The sequence below is a fragment of the Corvus kubaryi genome, unplaced genomic scaffold (genome assembly GCF_017639235.1).
Source record: "Corvus kubaryi isolate FWS band 111438036 unplaced genomic scaffold, C.kubaryi_AGA036_p1.0 37394, whole genome shotgun sequence".
Taxonomy (NCBI): domain Eukaryota; kingdom Metazoa; phylum Chordata; class Aves; order Passeriformes; family Corvidae; genus Corvus; species Corvus kubaryi.
Window position 1 is genome coordinate 3603862 of NW_024581133.1, and position 19309 is coordinate 3623170.

The 19309-nt window shown below is 40.3% G+C and overlaps 1 protein-coding gene across 3 annotated transcripts in view; it reads left to right on the forward strand.

The window, feature by feature from the left end:
• The window catches only part of SH3GL3 (SH3 domain containing GRB2 like 3, endophilin A3), a 57998-nt gene extending 38895 nt beyond the window's left edge, over positions 1-19103 (forward strand). For all 3 annotated transcript variants that reach the window (XM_042039656.1, XM_042039659.1, XM_042039658.1), the window contains 8 exons: positions 4596-4664; positions 5293-5365; positions 5873-6016; positions 6665-6798; positions 8178-8336; positions 11160-11263; positions 12500-12627; positions 18307-19103. In XM_042039656.1, coding sequence (XP_041895590.1) covers positions 4596-4664; positions 5293-5365; positions 5873-6016; positions 6665-6798; positions 8178-8336; positions 11160-11263; positions 12500-12627; positions 18307-18512 — 1017 coding nt within the window. In that variant the 3' untranslated portion in view covers positions 18513-19103. The remainder of the gene's footprint in view (positions 1-4595; positions 4665-5292; positions 5366-5872; positions 6017-6664; positions 6799-8177; positions 8337-11159; positions 11264-12499; positions 12628-18306) is intronic.
• The last annotated feature ends 206 nt before the right edge of the window (positions 19104-19309 follow it).

The following is a 19309-nucleotide window of genomic DNA, read 5'->3' on the forward strand; positions in this document are numbered from 1 at the left end:
GATGAATCTATTTGTTTTCCCAGTTGATTGCTTGCTTCCTTTTTAGAGAGAGAGGGAAATAAATTTAAAATCTTTTCATAGCCTTGGCTTTTCTGTTAAAATAAAAAAAATCTAGGTTTTGCCTCATGGGTTTTACAGCGTGCATATTTATGACAAATGTAGGAATTTTCTATCCCATTAAAGTTTCAACAGATAATTTCAGCAGATAGTCCTTCAGAACAAAATAAATGCTGTAACTTTTTACAAAGTCATTAAAAGCTCTTAAGTCTTTAATAGAATATGATACCTTTCAGCCTTTAAATAGCATGGGCTGATTTCCTGGCCAGGTACGTACAAGAGAGTTTTGCTGGCCAGCCCCCTTCAATGGTAGCTGAATAACAACAAAAATCCTGTGATGGTTCAATCCTAGTTACTGAGTGCAAAAGAAAGGCAAAACAAGTGAAACAGAAGGTCAGAGCACGTGTGCAAGTATTGGCTGGCAAGAATCCCATTGAGTTGCATTATAAAATACCCAGTGGATATATTAAAAAAAAAAATAGGGTAATTGTTTTGAGAGTTTTATCAGCTCTCTGTTGATCTGGGATATTTTTGGCAGTTAAGTCTTATATTCAGTAACCTTCCATAGTGAAATATGAAAAAGTAATGTAATTCAGTGGATATGATGTACAAAACATGGGTAAAATATGGCATTTTTCTGAAGCTTGTTTGTTATAATCCATATAACAATGGGGAAATGTACTATTCTTGTGCAATAGGGATAAATCTTAATATTCTTAACATGATTTTTCAGTATTTTTATTTTAAATCTTGAGACTTTTTTTAGTTTAGAGTTTTGGTGAGATGTAGATTTTACTTTAAAGTATGGACAGCTCATGTGCTGTGCTCATGGGATCATAGAATGCTAAGGAGCTGGAATGGACCTTAAAGGTCATCTATTCCCTACCCCTCCTGCCATGGGCAGGGACACCTCCCACTAGACCAGATTACTCAAGGCCTTCTCCAGCCAGGTTTTGAACACTGCCAGGGCTGGGGCAATGCTTCGTCATAACAAAACACATCAAAAGAAAATTATATTATCTGGAAACAAATAGAACAACAGAGAACTATCACGAGAACAAAATTCCAATATTAGGTTTATAGAAAAATCTTTTCTCAGAGAATTTCTTGCAATATAAATGCCTTAGCAGATAAATATCTAGTCTTTTAAGTCTGTAGCAAAATTGCAGATTGCATTTTGAACTGTAGCTGGATATACAGAACTAAAATAGAAATAATATCTGGAGGGGTTCCTTTCAAAGCCTATTTGTTCTATTCCAGATTTTTCTTCATATAAAATTCTACATACACACACCAGAGACTTTCAGATTGTTTGTAATACAACGTCATATTTAATTTTTCAATATTAAAAAGAACAGTAGGATCTAGCAAGAAGTAACAAGCAAGGAGCATTTGTGTACAAACTGCAGTGTTTCTTCAGGCAAAAAGGTCTTTATCATATAGAGCATGCAAGTTTTACAGTCAAAGGTAGTTTGCCATCATGTGTAGCTTCAAATGAGAGGTGATAATACAAATGGCTGACTGGAAAGTGTTTTCATGTTCATAATTTAACTTTGTTGCTTTTTTCTTTCTCCCCACTAACTCTAACATTTCAAGTGTGATAGAGGGAGTTGTACAGACACCTGAGGGGAAGAAATCTTTCCTATTGCAGAGCTGTTCTCTGGGTGTAGGTTTTGATCTAGAGGAAACCTAGTTAGCTTCACCAGAAATAGGACTAATGAAAGGCTTTAGCTTCTGACCTGCAGTGGAATAGTAAAAAAGTGGTGACCCCCCTCCTGGGACCTGGTTTTTTTTCACAGCCACGAATTGTGGCCCTTTCTGGTCAAATGGTGCTGAATCCACGGTGCTCAGGTTCTGAATTTGGAGCTGAAGGATTCTTCCTGTGCGAGAAATTCCAGGCCCCCTCGGAGTGCGTGCCTTGTGTGATGGCAGCAGTTTTGTCTTTGATTAGGTGACTCGTAAAGCCTGATAGATATTGCCATGTAATTACATAGCCCCTCAGCTGGGTATCTTCTGTTTATGTTCAAAGCATTTTGCAGCTTGATATAATGCATGTAAATGATGCTCAGCAAATAGTCAGGGAACTAAAAGTCAGCAGCTGTCTCCTTTGTGCACCCATTTTCAATAATTAATTGGGTATCCTGTGACTTTTAATTGTGAGAAGGGTGATGCTGGTTTTACAACTCCTAAATTCAGTATGATCAGAACAAAAGCTTTTTTGTTCCTAAATGCATGACTAGTACAGCTATTTCCAATTACACCAATATGAAATAAACTGTAGAGGTGTAAAATTTAATTATAAACATTAGAACTTTATACCAATTTTTACTGTTGGTAGCTCAGACAACTTACAGACTTTAAGGAATCATTCTTTATGGGCGTCATTTTTCAAAGGACATTAGAGCTCAGAGTAAAAACCATTGAAGAAGTGTGTCCTTGGGCTAGGAGCTGCAGTGTCATTAATGGTTGCATAGAACCAGGAAAGCATGTTAACAAAATTCTTTTTCTTATGATCAGTGCTTTTTTTCTCAGGCGTAGGTGTGTGTTAGGTTGTCTTCAGAGTCTGTAGGAAACAGTATCTGCAGATCCTGTGGCTGGCTCTGTGGATTTGCATTCACAAGTCACTGTTAAATAAATTTAGAATTTTATTATTGATTATGGTTTCACAGTCAAGCAATTATGTTACTTCATTATGTTTATTTTTCACCAGCATATAAGTGGATTATCTGTAATGGGACAGCTATGGGCTGCTATTGAATGTGGGTTTTGCACCTTAAGCCTGAGAGGGGTAATTCCCCCACTGCCCTCAGCCTTTGAAAAGGTTTTGGGAAACCACAGATCTCTTCCTTGCCTGCTGGAGAAAGAAGACATGTGTGAGGCTGTGGAAAATGGCATTGATTATTTTTGGAATTAACAGTGCACAGAAAGGAGACAGAAGCTGCTGTTGTAGAGGAGCTGCAGAATTCCTGATAGGATTTCCTGCTTTTCATGCAGCCTTGTCATGTACCTTTCTCCGTCTGCCCAAGGACTCCTCGGACATTCCTGCAGAGAGCAGGGCAGCGTCCCGCTCCACGTGTGACCCCAGGTCACTTCTCTGCTGTCATGTCTTACAGCAGCAAGATGATGACCCGCAGGAACTCACTGGTACTTGGGCTTCTCCATCTGTTTTATCTGCTTTTCTGCTCGTTCTGTCAGTGCTCTGGAAGAGAAATGATCCTGACAAGTGTGTGTGCTGCTTGGCATATTAAACATGAAGATTGGGAGCGTGCTGTAAAGGCAATAGAAATAATTAGCTGTGTGTCTCTCTTTGAACTCACATTTTCCCTTAAGCAGGACTGTTCTCTGGCTGTGTGGTAGCAGTGATATTGATGCAAGGTCAGCCACTGCTGAGCTCCCAGCTCTGCTTCATCAGCTCCTCGCTGGTTTTGGCAGGGCAGTGTACTCCCCCCTCACCTGTGCCGTGCAGGCAGCGACTGAGAACAGGGAGCCATTGCAGTGCTGAGAGCCCTGACCCATTTTCAGGTTATGCAAGTCCCCAAGGGCCTTCGAATTCAGTGAGATTAATTCCCTTTTAGAAAGTGCTGAGGACAAACAAAACACTTTACTGGGGACAGGTCTGGGGAGCACCAGCACTCAGTGAGCTAGGCCTGGATTTCACACTACGCTGTTACAGTTTCAGTGATAAAAATCAATTAAAACAGAGAAATATTAGGCAGAAGGAATTTAATGTTTGTTGAATAGGTGTTAAATCACTGTCATAGTGGAGTGATGCTTTCAAAGGCTGTTTCACACTGGGTGAGGACCTGGCTTTCTTTTCACGTTGTCACTGTGCAGGTACCATGCCCTGCAAGAAGCAGATGGCTGAGTTCTGCCCATGGCTTATTCCTGGCCATGATTTACTCAGTGAGGACCACAGGTCTGACAGCCTGGAGTTTTCACACAAAAGGTGGATAACTTTTAGCCTTTTCAGAAGGTTTACTGAAATCTTCTCTCTGAAATGGGTGCTTTGAGTTTTTGAAGTACACCTGGCATCCTTGTTTTGATCATAAAGGTGCTCAGTCTCACAGGTGAGTCACAGTGAAGCATTTTTCCCGAGTCTGGTCCCTTCCACAGAATTGCACACACAAGTCCCAGCAGCAGGAATGGGAGTTCCTGAACCTACTGGCACACAGGGCCAGAGGGTACTCAGAAGTACAGAGCTGCAGGGACGTACTTGAAAAGGTGACTCTGGATTTACCTGCAGTCTGACTGTGGTCCCTGTGCTGAAATCTGCAGTAGGTCATGCCAGTAGAGTACAAACTCTGCAAGCATGAGAAATCATTTTTTGTTCACTTGTTCTAAATTTGTATCAGGTATCCTTGTCTCTCTTGAAGGGAGTGCTTCACTTCCAAGACTGTTGACTCTTGTCCTGCATGTTACCTCAAATGGATGCTGGCTATTTTCTGATCTGGAGTCAGATCCTGTAACTCTCAGAGATATTTATTCTGTAATTAAATAATAATACCTTTCTTGTGTGTGTTAAATTTATCTTTTTACAGTTATTCAGTGAAAAAATAAGCGGAGCAGAAGGAACAAAGTTAGATGAGGAATTTCAAGAGATGGAAAGGGTAAGAAAAGTCACATTATGTTTTTCAATATTAAGCTATAGCAGAATCAAAAATATTTCATGTTTCAAGTGACTGGATGGTATTGTAGATTTACCTGGGGGAGGAAACCCTATAATGTGCTTCCAAACAGAAAGATAAAAGGATAAATGTGAATTTAACCTTGAGCCTCTTCAGCTCAGCCAAGGAAGAAGAGATGCCCACAAAGGCTGTTTGAGCAGAGGATCAGGTTCCACTGACACCTCTCGACAGTGAAGAGAAATTCCTCCAAGAAGGATGCAGAGCATCAGGAGGAACCTTCTTCCTCTGACTATGTGGGAGTTTAGAGAAGTCCACAGTGTTAGTGAGGCTTTGTAAATATCACAAAGCCTTTGTGTCTGATAAAATGAATGATAAAAACCTAACTACTTGGGCTGGATTTTCTCCTGAGAAAAGGTTATATTTTTTAGTTTAAATCCATGTTCAGAAATTTACATGAAATTGATATGTTTGCTATCCAAACATGATGAGTTGTGTTGCAAATTAAGCAATGTTACTGCCGGTTTCTGCTTTTACAGTTATGTGCTTTTTTTAAATTCCCCTTGCCTTTCTGTATATTTTTTAATGTTCATAGTAGACTTTTCTTTTTCAGAAAATTGATGTTACTAATAAAGCAGTAACAGAGCTTCTGTCCAAATCCACGGAGTATCTTCAGCCAAATCCAGGTAGGATAAGAACAATAGGTGCTGGATTTTGATGAATATTGCTTTATTACTTGGAAATTAATTCTAGGTAAATAAAATCTAATTAGGTCATCATTGTGAGGTTTCTGTCTGGAGTTCTGCAAAGTTGTTCTAAGCAAGAGGAGAGAGAGCAGGAAGTTGGCTTTGGCTGTGCTTGTATCTATTCTGCATTTGCTTTCTGCAATATTTCTAATCAGGGAGCTCCCAAGCCAGGACTGTCCAGAGGAATGTGAGTGTTGGTGAATATTTGCCTGGAGAAATGATGCTTTTTCAGTTGGGAATAAAAACCAGTTTCATATGACCCATATTGTTGAATGGCATATTTCAGCTTTGGACTATGAGGTACTGACAACAAAAAATTTACCAGTCTGAGCTGACCTTAGTGACTTGCTTCATTGTTTTGCTTGTGAAATGATTTATTGCTTTAAATAGATTAGTTTTAAAACTGGTTTTATGACTTTTTTGTTTCTTTTTCTATGTCCCTCTTAGCATACAGAGCCAAGCTGGGGATGCTGAACACTATGTCAAAGATCAGAGGACAAGTTAAAACCACAGGCTACCCCCAGACAGAGGGACTCCTGGGAGACTGCATGATACGGTATGGCAGAGAGCTGGGCGATGATTCTATGTTTGGTGAGTTTGTGCATCTCCTCTGCCAATATTTCAGCATAAAGTTCTTTGCAAAATATTACTCACTGACATAACCTGTGTAGTTGGCCACTGCAGGTAAGAGGGAAGGTTAAGTGCAGGGAGCAGGGGATGATGGATACAGCTCAGAAACAGGATGCTCCTGCACATTTGTCCTCCTCTGTTGCAGGTGAGCCTGTCTGATCATCCCTGTTATTAACCATTTTAGTTTCCAAGTTGCCAAATCTAAGTAATTTAGGGTGATTCTTAAATTCAGTTTATTTCTTTTAACCTTTATATAAAAATGGTTATACTCAATTTGAGAAGCAAACTAAGGGAAAAAATTATTGTAGAAAGAAATAAGCAACAACACTGGATGACTTTTGTTTAATAATGACCTATGCAAAAACAGTAGGGAGAACAATTTTTTTTCCCCTGATATCTGTCGGGGAAAAAAACCTGCATTGTAATTCAGAACAAAAATTTTCTAGTTCTAGTTTTCTATAGGGAACAAGCATAACTTGCATTATTTTCTTTTTTACTCTTCAAGGGACTGCAACAGATACAAAGATACCTGTTTGAAATGACTGTTTTAAAAGACAAATTTTCTGCTTTTACATATCTTGAGATATAAGAGCCTATTCTTTACCACAGGCCTTGCACTACTGGATGCTGGTGAGAGCATGAAGCAAATGGCAGAAGTGAAGGACTCGCTTGACATTAACGTCAAACAAAATTTTATTGATCCTCTACAGTTGTTGCAGGACAAAGATTTAAAAGAGATTGGGGTAAGTTTTCCAGGGTAAAGCTTCACTTACCAACAATCAGAGTCAAATCAAACTCTAGTTCCCTGAGATATTTTTCTTGAAAGCAATAAGGTAAATAAATTTTGTTGTAATAGATTTTCTCTCTAGCAAAACAGTGACAAAATCTGCTTAGAATCAATGTGTGGCTATTTCTCCCTTGTCTAACTTATTCAATTTGCTGTATTGCTTGGACAGTCAGTACAAGGATACTGAAGAGAATTCTATTCTTTATTTTTCTGCTGTTTTATTTTAATGAACATTTTTATTAATGCTTATGAACATGTGAGTGGGCTGTGATTTACTGCTAGTGATTGTCCTATCTTATCATCTCTGTCAGCCTAAAGCTGTTTATAATGGAGAATGAATATAACTGTTAAAAAAGGCTTTTCAGGGCAAACACAGAATGATGTGAATAGTGTCATAAAATGTTGAAGTGCCATATGCCACTATAGGAAAAATATAGGACACTAAGGAACACATTTTTAACCTTTAGAGTTAAGTTTTTCAGTGTTTTTGTTTACAATGTGACAATTCAACGAAAGCCAGGCAGTCTTTGAGTCTGTTGATTCCAATGGATTTGGGTAATAAGCAAGTTAAAACCCTGATGAAATGCAGAAATGAAAGTTATTTTATTTGTTTTCACATAAATGAATGTGGAAAGCATAGCAAAAAGATAGCAATAATGTCTGTAGCTGTCTCCTTTGATGCATAACTGTTTTCTGTTGTGTTCTTCTGAGCTGATGAAAGGAAATCGTTTGATGTTAGCTTTAATGAGCATTTTGTACTGTCACTTTGAGTCCATTGTGTGTGTCTGTCAGTCCCATGATTTTTGGCAACAGAAAAGCTTGTGTAGTTGTATCAGATAGAAGTGTCAAGTTGATACCTAACAAGGACAGCAAGAATACAAGATTTGTTGGAGCACTGCTTTATGAGGGGAATATAGCCCTTAAACTTTTAGTTGTCATATTGCAGATAATTCAAGACATAAAATTGAATTACATGTACAATACGGTGACACACAAATATTCAGGTTGGATCCCACTTCTCTCGACAGCTCAGAGAATCTGAGCTGTTGCACATTTAGTGAAGTCCATGAGGTGGATGTCTACGATTGGCAAATCAAGGTAGCCAGTACCCCAGGTGCTACCAAAGGGCTCTTTATTTAAAATCTCATTCATGTGTGTGGCCCTACACTTACCTGGTGCTGCCTTGGGTCAGAGGGATGGACTGTACAAATCTCTGAGCCTTGTATTTCTTTAAGTCTGCATGTATTTCCACCACTGATGTTTCCTTAAATCACAGTGTGTGTGTTTGGGCCATATCCCATTTGGTCCTTCTCATGAACGTTGTGTCTCTTTTAGCACCACTTGAAGAAACTGGAAGGACGCCGCTTGGATTATGATTATAAAAAGAAGCGTTTTGGAAAGATACCGGATGAAGAAGTTAAACAAGCAGTAGAAAAATTTGAAGAGTCAAAGGAACTGGCTGAAAGAAGCATGTTCAATTTCTTAGAAAATGATGTAAGTCTGTGCTGCTTCTTTGTTTGCTGCACTGCATCCTGGAGGGGCAAATGTGTGGGATTGGTTAAAGCCAGTCCCATCCTTCACAGGAGACAAGGTCTGGAAGCAGAAACTCTGCCTCTTCCCACTTTTAAATCCCCTGTCAGAGAAGAACACAATGCACAGCAGGGAATGGGAGAACTCAAGAACTCAGGAATTTCTTTTGGAGATACTGTGACTCAGACAAGATGGTCACAGAGGCCTCAAGTAGGAGTAGCTGAGAGTAAAATGCAGTTTGGTCAGTGAGAGGGTGAAGGTCGGGAAATTGGTATGGTCAAGACCTGCTGCTGAAAGTATAAGCAAGGGCATGTACCCTCTGTGCTTTCTGAATTTTAGCTCACTTATAGTCAAAACTTTGCTGCTGCTATGGAGTCTCTGAATGATTTTACCTCTGACAATCGTTACTATTGCTCTTTGGCTCTGCAAAGTCCATAGAGTGAGTTTGTAGCTTGAGCTCAGGTATGTGGACTTTGGCTCAAAGTCCAAGTCCATCATGAAATTCTGTCTAAATAAGGAGCAGCTGTGGCCATTCAGGATAATCCTCTCTTCTGTCCACACACAGAGGAATAGCGGGATGTGCTTTCTCCTGAGTAATTATGGAATTGTAGGAAAAGAGAGCTGGACCTATTTGAGCTTATTCCAAAGCTTTCTCACCTCCTGTAGATGCAGCATCACAGAAAACACACTTCCAAAGTAAGAAGTGTGCTGTCTTTTTTCTGTGAGCAAACTGCAACAGGGAGGAGCTATGAAGTGGGAATATTTAATTGCAAGCAACTTCTCCCTCTATGCACACCCAGTTATAAACCAGCCTGTAGCTCCTGGACTGTTTGTAAGTGGGACACATTTGTTACAGCAGTGTACAGTGTAAGGCAGTTAAGCCTCTTGCTGTTTTACTAGGGCAGGTTAATGAGGGCAGCAAAATCTAGAACATGCTCTTATCAACAATTTCAGCACTGTTCCACTGTAGGCTCTTCCAGTTGCCTGGTTCCAGTGGATGTGTGTTTTATAATTCTGCCTTTCATAAGCAGCTGAGAAATGTTTCAGGTACTGTTTATCATTAGTCAAAGCACCAAACTGAGGACAAAACAGTGCAGGGATTCAACTGGTTTAGCTCAGCCACTAGAAAACAAATGAGTTATGCATTCTAGTATAACTAACTCTGCCTTTGGGAGGGGGTGAACTGAATATCCCTCTGAAGTTTTTTCCATACCCATTTCCTATTGTTTCTGTTTAAAGAAAACTCTGTGCTCTTTCCCTTCCATTTTCATGCGGACCCAGTTGTCTGTCCTCCTGAAACTTCTCATTACAGCCTCGTTGTCTAACCCCAAATGGTCTCATTATGTTTGCAGAGATCTTAACTGCAATCACTTCCTTCTGATCCTTTCCAGTTGCCCAAGTGTCTCCCTCTCTTGGTCTTCTTGCCCTGAAGTCTATTTTCTGAGCTCTGGTTCCCAGCCATCTTGCCAGGTGCCTTTCCCAGGCTCAGTCCTGATCCCCATCTTTCTCAGGTTTCTACACAGCCAGTTCCAGACCTCCCACATCGACACTGTTGCATGCACTTCTTATCAGCTCCATCTTCCTGCCATTCCCACACAGCCAGTCCCAGCTTCATCTTCCTAAGTAGCTTTTAGTCCCCCAAGTTTCTCTGGCTCTTTCCCAGTCTTTCTCTCTCTCTTCTCCTAATCCACAACTCTATATTTCTCCTGGCTCTTAGTCGGCTTGTTTGGATCGTCCTTTATCCATTTTCTCTGACCACCAATCCAAACCCCAGGCACGTTGTGTGTTGTCCTCAGCTGTTTATATTACTCTCTTCTGACTGTGATGGAATTGTATCAGCTGTTGGTTTGGTTCTGTGCATTTCATTTCTTTGTGCTATGTGAGAGTGTTTGGCTCTCTTGGAGTCCTGGCAGTATTTTTAATGATCTTTTTAACTGAGTAAAAGCAGACAAAGTATAACACAAAATTGCCATGGGTCCATAAAACATTTGTAGAAAGTTTACTCAGATATTTTCTTATGATCCAATGTCTGAAGACATCATGATGGAATGGAAAGATGTCAGACTTCTTGGGGTCTGTCTTCTTAATGTTGTCTTGAAGAAGACAAATATCTGTTACTGCTCCATACCCCATACAGCTTGAACTTTTCAGCTTGTGTTAGGGGAATGAGATTGTTACCTCGTGAATAAAAATATTTTGGTTTTTCCATCTCCTTCACATTCTCCCTTTCCTCATCGTTCATATTTTTGAATGATTGGCTAATACATTTTAAATCCAAGTAGATAAATTATGTTTCATTTATCAGTTTATAAATGCTGCCATCTAGTGAGGTAAGTCCAGATCCTTTCAGAACTGCAATTTGTAAACATTGATAATAAACTGCAATGAGTCTGAGTCATAAGAGCTGTCACAGTGTAATTTCTTCCAGCATTGATCAGAAAAGCTCCACTTTCACCTGCTAAGGGGTCATGTCCTATTATATGGTTTGGGCTTGGGTGTTGACAGACAGCTGGCTTGGAAGTTGAAAGCAGAGGGGATTTGCACATTGTGAAAGGAAATGACTCAAGGACCCTGCCCTGAGTTAGTGACCTAGAAGTTACACCTCAGTTTTGTTCAGTTTCCAACTGCCAGTTTCTTTGATAGAATCACATGTGCTCTTTCCCAGTAACCTCTACAAGGTACTGTGGTCTTTTGAGATACGAGGTCTGTTTTAAATGATCTGTTTGTTTATCCTTCAGCTGAATGCACTGCAGTGCCCTTACAACTATTTTTCTCTCCGTCTTTCAGGTAGAACAAGTCAGCCAGTTGGCTGTGTTTGTAGAAGCAGCACTAGATTACCATAAACAATCCACAGAAATTTTGGAGGATCTGCAGAGCAAGCTGCAAAACCGGTGAGACTGAACCCCTCAGAAAATGTTGAACCTCTTTTGCAGCCGAGGTTTGCAACGTTGGAAAGTCATTGAAGCAAAAGATCTTGTAGCACCACCTCCCAGATGCTGTTTGCTGTGCTTTGTGCCAGACTGAGCTCCATGGCTTTAAACCCCTGCCACCTGGCAGCTTCTTGCTGTGCTGGGAGACTTTAATGTAACACAGGATCTGCCCAGGGAGCTCGGAGTGTGTGCAGAGTCTCTCCCATCTGTGGAGGTTAATGAGGACAGCCTCCCTTTGTTTGGAGGTTTATTCCAACTTGCATACTTTGAGTTGTGTTTTGGAGGCTTTGCTTGGAAGTTGGCCTGTTTTTATTGAGATTAAGGGGTATAACAAAATTCTGCAGCACAGTAAGGAACCAGCCAGCTGGCCAGGAACAGAGCTGTGCTGTAACACACGTATGAAAGGCCCAGGTACTTTGTGTCATCCTGAGAGAAGGGAGAAATGCTGCTGTTGTTAATGTTGTCACTCAGAGACCCAGAGACCTGAGTGTCACTGTGGTGTAGGCAGAGTCAAGGAAACTGCCTGGGGCTTTCAGCTCAGGGTGGCTGTGGGGGCTGTGAGTGTGGGCATGAGGGCAGCTGTGTCTGCAGACACCCTGTGCCATCCCAGCTGGAAGGGCCAGGGGACAAGGAGCTCTCAGCTGGGGCATACACAGCAAGAGGTACTAGACAATTTTGCTGGCTAAATGGTTGTTTCCTATTTCCCCTGATAAAAGGGCCATGTGGGAGATGCAGTCCCTGGGCCTCTGTCCTGGATGTGTTTCTCTATATGTCATTTGCAGTTGAGCTTTCCAGAGGGCTCATTCCTGCAGCTTGTGCTGAACTCAGTGGCAGCTGTGGGTGCTCATCACTTCTCAAACTCAGGCTGTTAAGCTTTATGCCTCTGTCAGCAGGACCACAGTATTAAATAAATTAGGGGCTTGTTGAAATTCAAGTATTGCACGAGAATTGAGCAGCTTTTAGTCAAAACACACACTCCCCCCAAAAAAATGAAAAACAAACCAACCAACCAAAAGAACCAACACCATAAAACCGAAACACAAACCCACCAAAAGAAACCTAAAACCAAAACCAGCAGAAGATTTTCTTACTCCACTTTTCCAACAGCAAAGCACTTAACCTGAGCTTAAGTTCTGGAAATATTTCTTCTTTCTTTCTTCCTAAATAAATCTCTGGCTGCTCTTCTCTGTGTTACAGAATAAATGTAGCATCTAGTCGGCCTAAGCGTGAATTTAAGCCAAAGCCTATAATAACTACAACTCTGGAAATTGGTGATAATCAGCAGCACAATGGGATTGCCTATAGTTCTTCCATAAAATCGTCAGGTAAGTCTGTCACCACAGAATGAATGTGTCTCTAGGTGTTTTGCCAGATTGTTGCTTGAGGTATTTCTTGCACCGTGAGAACAGTGGATCCATCAGGCACCAGTATCTCTGCATCTGACTCCAGATTGTTTCCAAGATTTCAAAACAGAATTGTGAAGCAGGGTTCCTCTCAACAGACTCCCACCTATCTGAGGTTTAGGTGTAGCACTGTCCTTGGTCTCTTAGGTCTCTGAATTGCCACTGAGGGTAGGAGGAGAGAGAGGGACAGGCACTTGCAGAAAACAGTTCATTTCTTGCAGACGGATGCCTGCAGTGGGTGTGTTTGAGCACAGTCTGGAGTATCTCCAGGTGCTATTTTTTCTCCACAGTCTGAGAGCATAAATGATCTGTACAGGATATCAAATATTAGCTGTGTAAAATTCAGAGAGATGACTCCCACCCTTACTGATTTTAACATCTTTTGCCTTTACTGTCCCTATATTAGGTACCAAAGTGTGTGCATTAATGAAGTACTTAGGTACCTGTTGGTGTGAGTTTAGGACCCTTTCCTTTGATTAGACCCTGATTTCACAAAAAAAAGAAGGTCAACTTTTGAAAGTTGTGTGAATAGTAATAATCAGTAAGGTTACACTACTCATTGAAATAGCTTTTCCTTGTCTCATAATTAAACTATTTTGCCCCATCTGCTTAATGACTACACTATATGATGAGCTGAGCCCAGGTAAAAAACCAAACCAATTAAACCCCCAAACAAACAAAAAACCCCAAACAAAACCCAAATGACAATATGCAAAGAATAGAGAATGAAAAAACCTGAGATTTTTCCATAAACATTATTTGGAAGGAAAATCGAGGAGAAGTAGTGAGCCAAAGGTTCCCTTCTGTATTTGGCATGGAATCTAGGATCTTTTCCTGAAGGTTTGTTGTTTTTTTTTTCTCCTAACTCTCCGGTTTCTTCTTCCCTCCAGTCTTGTTTCTTTTTAAAGGTTGTTGGGAGAGAAATGAGAGAACTATAAATGAAGGAATAAAGCTTGGAGCTGTAACTTTATGCATCTTCTAATGTCTCTTTAATTTTCTTGCACTGTGCTACAAGAGGAAACCATTATACAATCCATACTGGAGGGCACTTGCAGCAGTTTGGCAGCACAAATCCACCCAGCAAGATCTGATTCCTTGATTTGTTTGAAACTCCTCATGCTGCCTGAACACTGAGTTTTTGTGTTGCTGTCTAATGTGAGATGGAGGGAGACAACCCCCTCTGCACATTCTCTCAGGTCACACCAGTGGTTCCTAAGATTTGTGACACAAGGACACGTTTCATCCAAAGCACTGGAGGTGTTTGCAGGGATCAGTGACTTCCTTGGTATTTTCACAGCACATGTGGATGAAAGAGCAAAAACATAGCAACTTTATTAAAAATTGCCATAAAATTTCTTGGCCCTATCAGCTACTTATCAAATTATAGGCTTTTTCCCCCATTTTGCATGTGCAGTGGAGAAACAAGATTCAGATTCTGCATTTGTGTATAAATTAGTGTGTCAAACCACATTACAGTGGTTTATCATTGCCATCCAGCAGTTGTTCCAAGATGTACTTTAAGGATAATCAATCCTGCCTTTGGGAGAAAGAAAGATGAAGACTTTTCAAGGTTGCTTCCAGCAATCTTAGTTAAAGAAAAATCTCAGTTTTAATTAGCTAAAAGTCAGTGAAAACTGAAAAATAAATGACCACTGATCACTAAGATAGGGAAGGAATGAGGCACTTCCATTCACTGGCTCCATTCATGGGCTGTAACACCAACCATTTACATATCACTGAATGAGGGGTTGTCACTGCTTCACTCCCTTACTGCTGTCAGAATGGAAAAGAAATAAAACCACCATAAAAGAGATGAAAAGGAGAAATAGGACATAAGTAATAATTGTTGCCATACTTAAGTGTTGCTAATAACATTAGAAAGACCATGTATCCTGTTTTTTTCCTCCTGAAGAAGCTGTGGATGCTGTGCTTACCTCCCCAGCAGGTACAAATCATCACTGAAATCACTGTTCATTCTCTTTTGTTTTCCTATTCCTACTCAAACATTGTCCATATGGATTTCTGTGAACTGCAGTGGGCTCAATATGCCCTACTCATAAATGGGGAAACCTCTCTGTCCCTTTTTAAAATTGGAATCGTGAAACAGATTCGATTTTTTTATGGTCTGTGATTTAGAAATGAGAACCAGGCAGTTCTAAGCAAAACTGCTAAATGTCTTAAAGTCTCCATGAGATGGGGAGATAGCATTATAATCACCTTCTTTTTGTTTAAAAAGCTGACCTCCCCATCCTACCCAAACAAGTACTTTCATGCTTCATTTTCCCTGCTTCCATATTGACCCTATCAAAATACAGATCTTTAATTTCTCCAATACTGTCCCTCAAGGTAAGTAGTGTCTTGGTATTCAGCAAACCCTTGGAGATCTGCAGGACAGTTCAAAGCAAGATGTGACACATTCAGCACAACTGCCATGGTGCAGTTCTGAGCATGGAAATTACTTTTCCCACGTTTCACAATAGTTTTTCAAGTTCAGCATCAGCTTCTTGGAGCAGATATGGTATTTTCCTTTGCATGGTCTCTAACATGTGAGGATTATTTACTACTTATGACTTGCACACATTTGCAGGGCTAGAGTCACATAAACCTAATTTTTATGCTGTTGGGAGTTATTAGACTGCTTTGAGTAAATGCAGATAAAAAAATCTCTAGTTCTAATTCATTATCCTCATTAATGAGCTGCAGCTGTGAGCATCGTCTGGCTCAGTTTAGAACTCTTTAATTGCTGTATTACATCATGCCTTTCACTCAGTTTGTTTGTCAGGTTTGACTGTGATATGAAATATATGTATCTGGTTGCCACATGCTGGAATTTAACATAAGCATCTAAGTGTTTACTCACTTCAGCTATGAGGGAGACTGGGATTAATTATCTTAGCAAGCTTCCAGTTTGTGATTATTAAAATCTTGCTACCTTATGTATACAGCATGGTATAGAAGAGTAGATGCAGGTACAGGCAGTTACTCCCTCCCTTTGGGGAAAACAAACAAAAACCCCAAACCATCGTTGAATGGCATTCTGGTTCCATCCTGTAACACTCCAGGAATCACAGAGGGCTTCTTGGTTACCCTCATTTTGTGCTGCCTAGATCTGAGTGGTCCGGAAATTAATGACAGTTCTTTTTTGACTGTGACAGGGAAGTAAACTAGAGAAATGAAAGAGGTGCGTATGGAGTTGCACATTAACATAAACCCTGTTTGCAGAAATAGAAGAGTGCAATTGATTCAGCTGAAACCTCTGCAACAAATGTGCAAGTATTTAATGGACAGCAAAAGGTGGGAGTGGTGCCAGCAGTTCTGTGATGTTAAGCAGTGTGTGTTGCACACTGTCAGGCAGCGCTGCCCCCTTACCTTTGTCAGGGAAGCTGTGTCTCATTGGATTATACAGTAGCAGCAGCTGCCTGACTCTAATGAAGACTTTGACTGATCCTACAGCCTGGAGTGAAACCGGTTGTGCTGGCTGTGACCATTATTTAACAACCTTTCCAGGCTGCCAGACGTTTCTTTGCAGTTCTTTGGAGCTTAAAATGAACCAAATGTGATCCATCTCCTATCAGGTACTTCAGTGTCAGAAATTAACTGGCTTGCAGTAACAAATTAGCCCCATCGGAGCAGCTGGGGAAGGTGAGGAACTCTGTCAATTATTCTGATCACCACTGTCTGCTGTTGAAGTTCCAGAGAGCTGGTACCAGTTCTACCTTGGCAAAGGCTGAGAATAACTCAGCTATTTATAAACACAATCAGTCCATTTTCAGTTTTAAACATGATCAGTCCATTTTTGCTGGGCAACTGGCTCGTCATCTCTTTTTCTGCTTGGAGCATTTCAGCAAATACATCACAGCCAAGCTTTCAGCTGTACCAGGGTATTAGGGTAGCTCTGATTCAGTTGGGTCTTGTAAGACTTTGTCACTACCCTGAGCCTTCCACAGGGAGAGGATGAGTCTGGCATTGACAGTGCTGCTCTGGGGAGGTTTGCTGAGTCTCTTGTTGGCACTTCTCTTCAATTGTTATAAATAGAAGCTGTCTTCTGTTGCTGTCAAGGGTAAAATATACCCACAAAAGAGAAAAGTAATTCCTACTTTCCAGTTTTGACACCAGATATTGCTCCCAATTGTATTATTGTCAATTTAAAAGATGCTTTCACCTGACTGTTCTCACTGAGTAAGCACCACTAGTTGTTAGCTGGTTTCCTTAAGAGATTTCTCCTAATTCCTTTATCTAGAAAATGCCCAAACAGTTACTTTTTAGTAGTTTCGTATGCATTACCATGATTAACAGATTAGAATGCATTTTGCCATTTTAGCTATTATATCTGCATTGCATTACCAGCTGCATGCAGGTTTACCCAGTAAAAAATGACAGCTGGGAGAGTCAAGACTGGAATATTTGAGTATTGCTGCAATGTTCCCAATAAGACAACCTGAATAATTTAAGTTCTAGTGTTCTAGAGGTGTCGTGCTACAAGGTGTGGTACTCCCCTTTGCAAGGCAGCAGCATTAAGTTTTTTTCCCTATTCTTCATTTATAAATGTATTTCAAATTACCAGACTTCTACTTGGATACATTGCATATGTTATTGAAAAATCTGTTATGGCTGAACTACAGTTGAACCATGGGCTAGTCCTTGACCACAGAGCTGAGCTTTACAATTTGAACATAAATTATTCTGATAAAATGTATTCTAATTACTCATAAATATGAATGTTACATATATAGTGGTACCAAAAATCCAAGCTAATTAACACTCCTCCATGAGAATATCTTTAAAAAAGGTATTTACTGCATTTATAAGGTAAACTTTTTTTTTTTAATGTTTAAGGGTGATTTGGAGTTAAGATCTTTATAGGGTAGACAATGTAAATCACAAGAACAGCCAGATATTGTATCAGAAAACTCTTTTCATCCCTAAAATAATTTGACAGGCACCTTTGTTCCCACCATAGCCTTTGCCTTAGCTCAGATGGAGGATGTGTAAAACAAAGGACTTGAACACAGGAGCTCAGCAAGCAGTAACCCAGAAGTGTCACAGGTGAGGGTGGAAGCCTTAACACAGGGTGGAGCCCTGGCTCCTTCCAGGCACGTGTGCTGTGAAAATCCAGGTGCCTGCCTCAGGCTGCAGGGCTGTGTTTGTAGGACAGGCCACGAGCCCCTGCCTCTGGTAGGTATTCCCACAGGATAAATTGAAAGGATTCCTTGTCATTTCCCCTGTTGACTCTTCCATTTCCTCAACTCCTGCCCTTCCGATTCCTCTGGCAGCTGCTCCAGATGGAGCACAGGGGTTTTGACAACCGATGACTCAAACCCTCAGTTTGAGATAAACATCCTTTTGAAAGGGAAGGCAACTGGGAATGAAAGAGGAGTAGCATCTGAACTTACGGGACAAACAGAATTATTTTTTAAACTTACACTAATCTTGTATTTTATATGTAGAAGCACCAGATGTTAATGAGTAAAAGCAATGGGAAAGCTGTTGCTGGTGACATGACAGCAGGGTTACTTTTTTGAGCCCTTGTTTTGTGCTTGGTGGCTGATGGGATGCTGTGAAGCTCAATTAATGTGGTTGTTTTTTCTGTCACTGGGGCAGGTTCTTCAGTGCACATGGATCAGCCTTGCTGCCAAGCTCTCTATGACTTTGAGCCAGAAAATGAAGGCGAGCTTGGGTTTAAGGAAGGGGACATCATAACTTTGACCAATCAGATTGATGAGAATTGGTATGAGGGGATGTTAAATGGAGAGTCTGGCTTCTTCCCCATTAATTATGTTGAAGTGATAGTTCCCTTGCCTCAGTGATTGTGTCTTTTGAGCTGTGAACATGATTTCATGACTGAAATGGATTCACAAATGTTCTGTCAGTGTGGCATTCTGTGAAAGCCTTGCTATTTGACTGACTTACTGACTTTTGTATGCGTCTTTTTAAAATTTATTTATTTTATATTCAAAAAAATTTCACCTTCCCTGATTTGTCAACCTGCAAAAAAACCCATACCCAGTTTTTTTGCTTTGTGCCTTGAAGATCACTGTATGAAGTGTTTACTGGTAGCTCACTGTTGCTCCAAAAATGCATTTCCTTGCTATTATTGTATGTGGGGTTTTTTTATCTTTGGCTGCAATGATTTTACTATTGAAAACCATTTCTAAAAATACTGTTAGTGAAGCTAACTGTAACCAGTTCCTAAGTTACTGATGTTATTGAGCTCTTTTCATCTATCACACTGTAATTTATTGTGAACAAGTTAATACATCTTTTGCATTGTATGTTGACAAAAGGCAAAGTGGTTGTTGTCAATATTAAGATGATGTTGTACTAAGTACAAGTTCTCAGCATTGAAAATTCCTATAATTTACTGACCAAACTGAATAAATATTTCTGTGGGATAAGAACAGTGGTTGCTGCATCTGTACTTATGGTTCTGGCACTTGTTTGAGCTGGAGTCCGCTTTTGCTGAATAGATCAGCTTTCAGTGACAAAACCAATGCTATGTTAAAAAAATGCATTAATAAAGAAAGTATTAGTTTTATGACACCTCTGCACTGCAGTTTTAATAATCTTGCTACTTCTCTATTGACTGTTTAGCATTTGTCTGTTA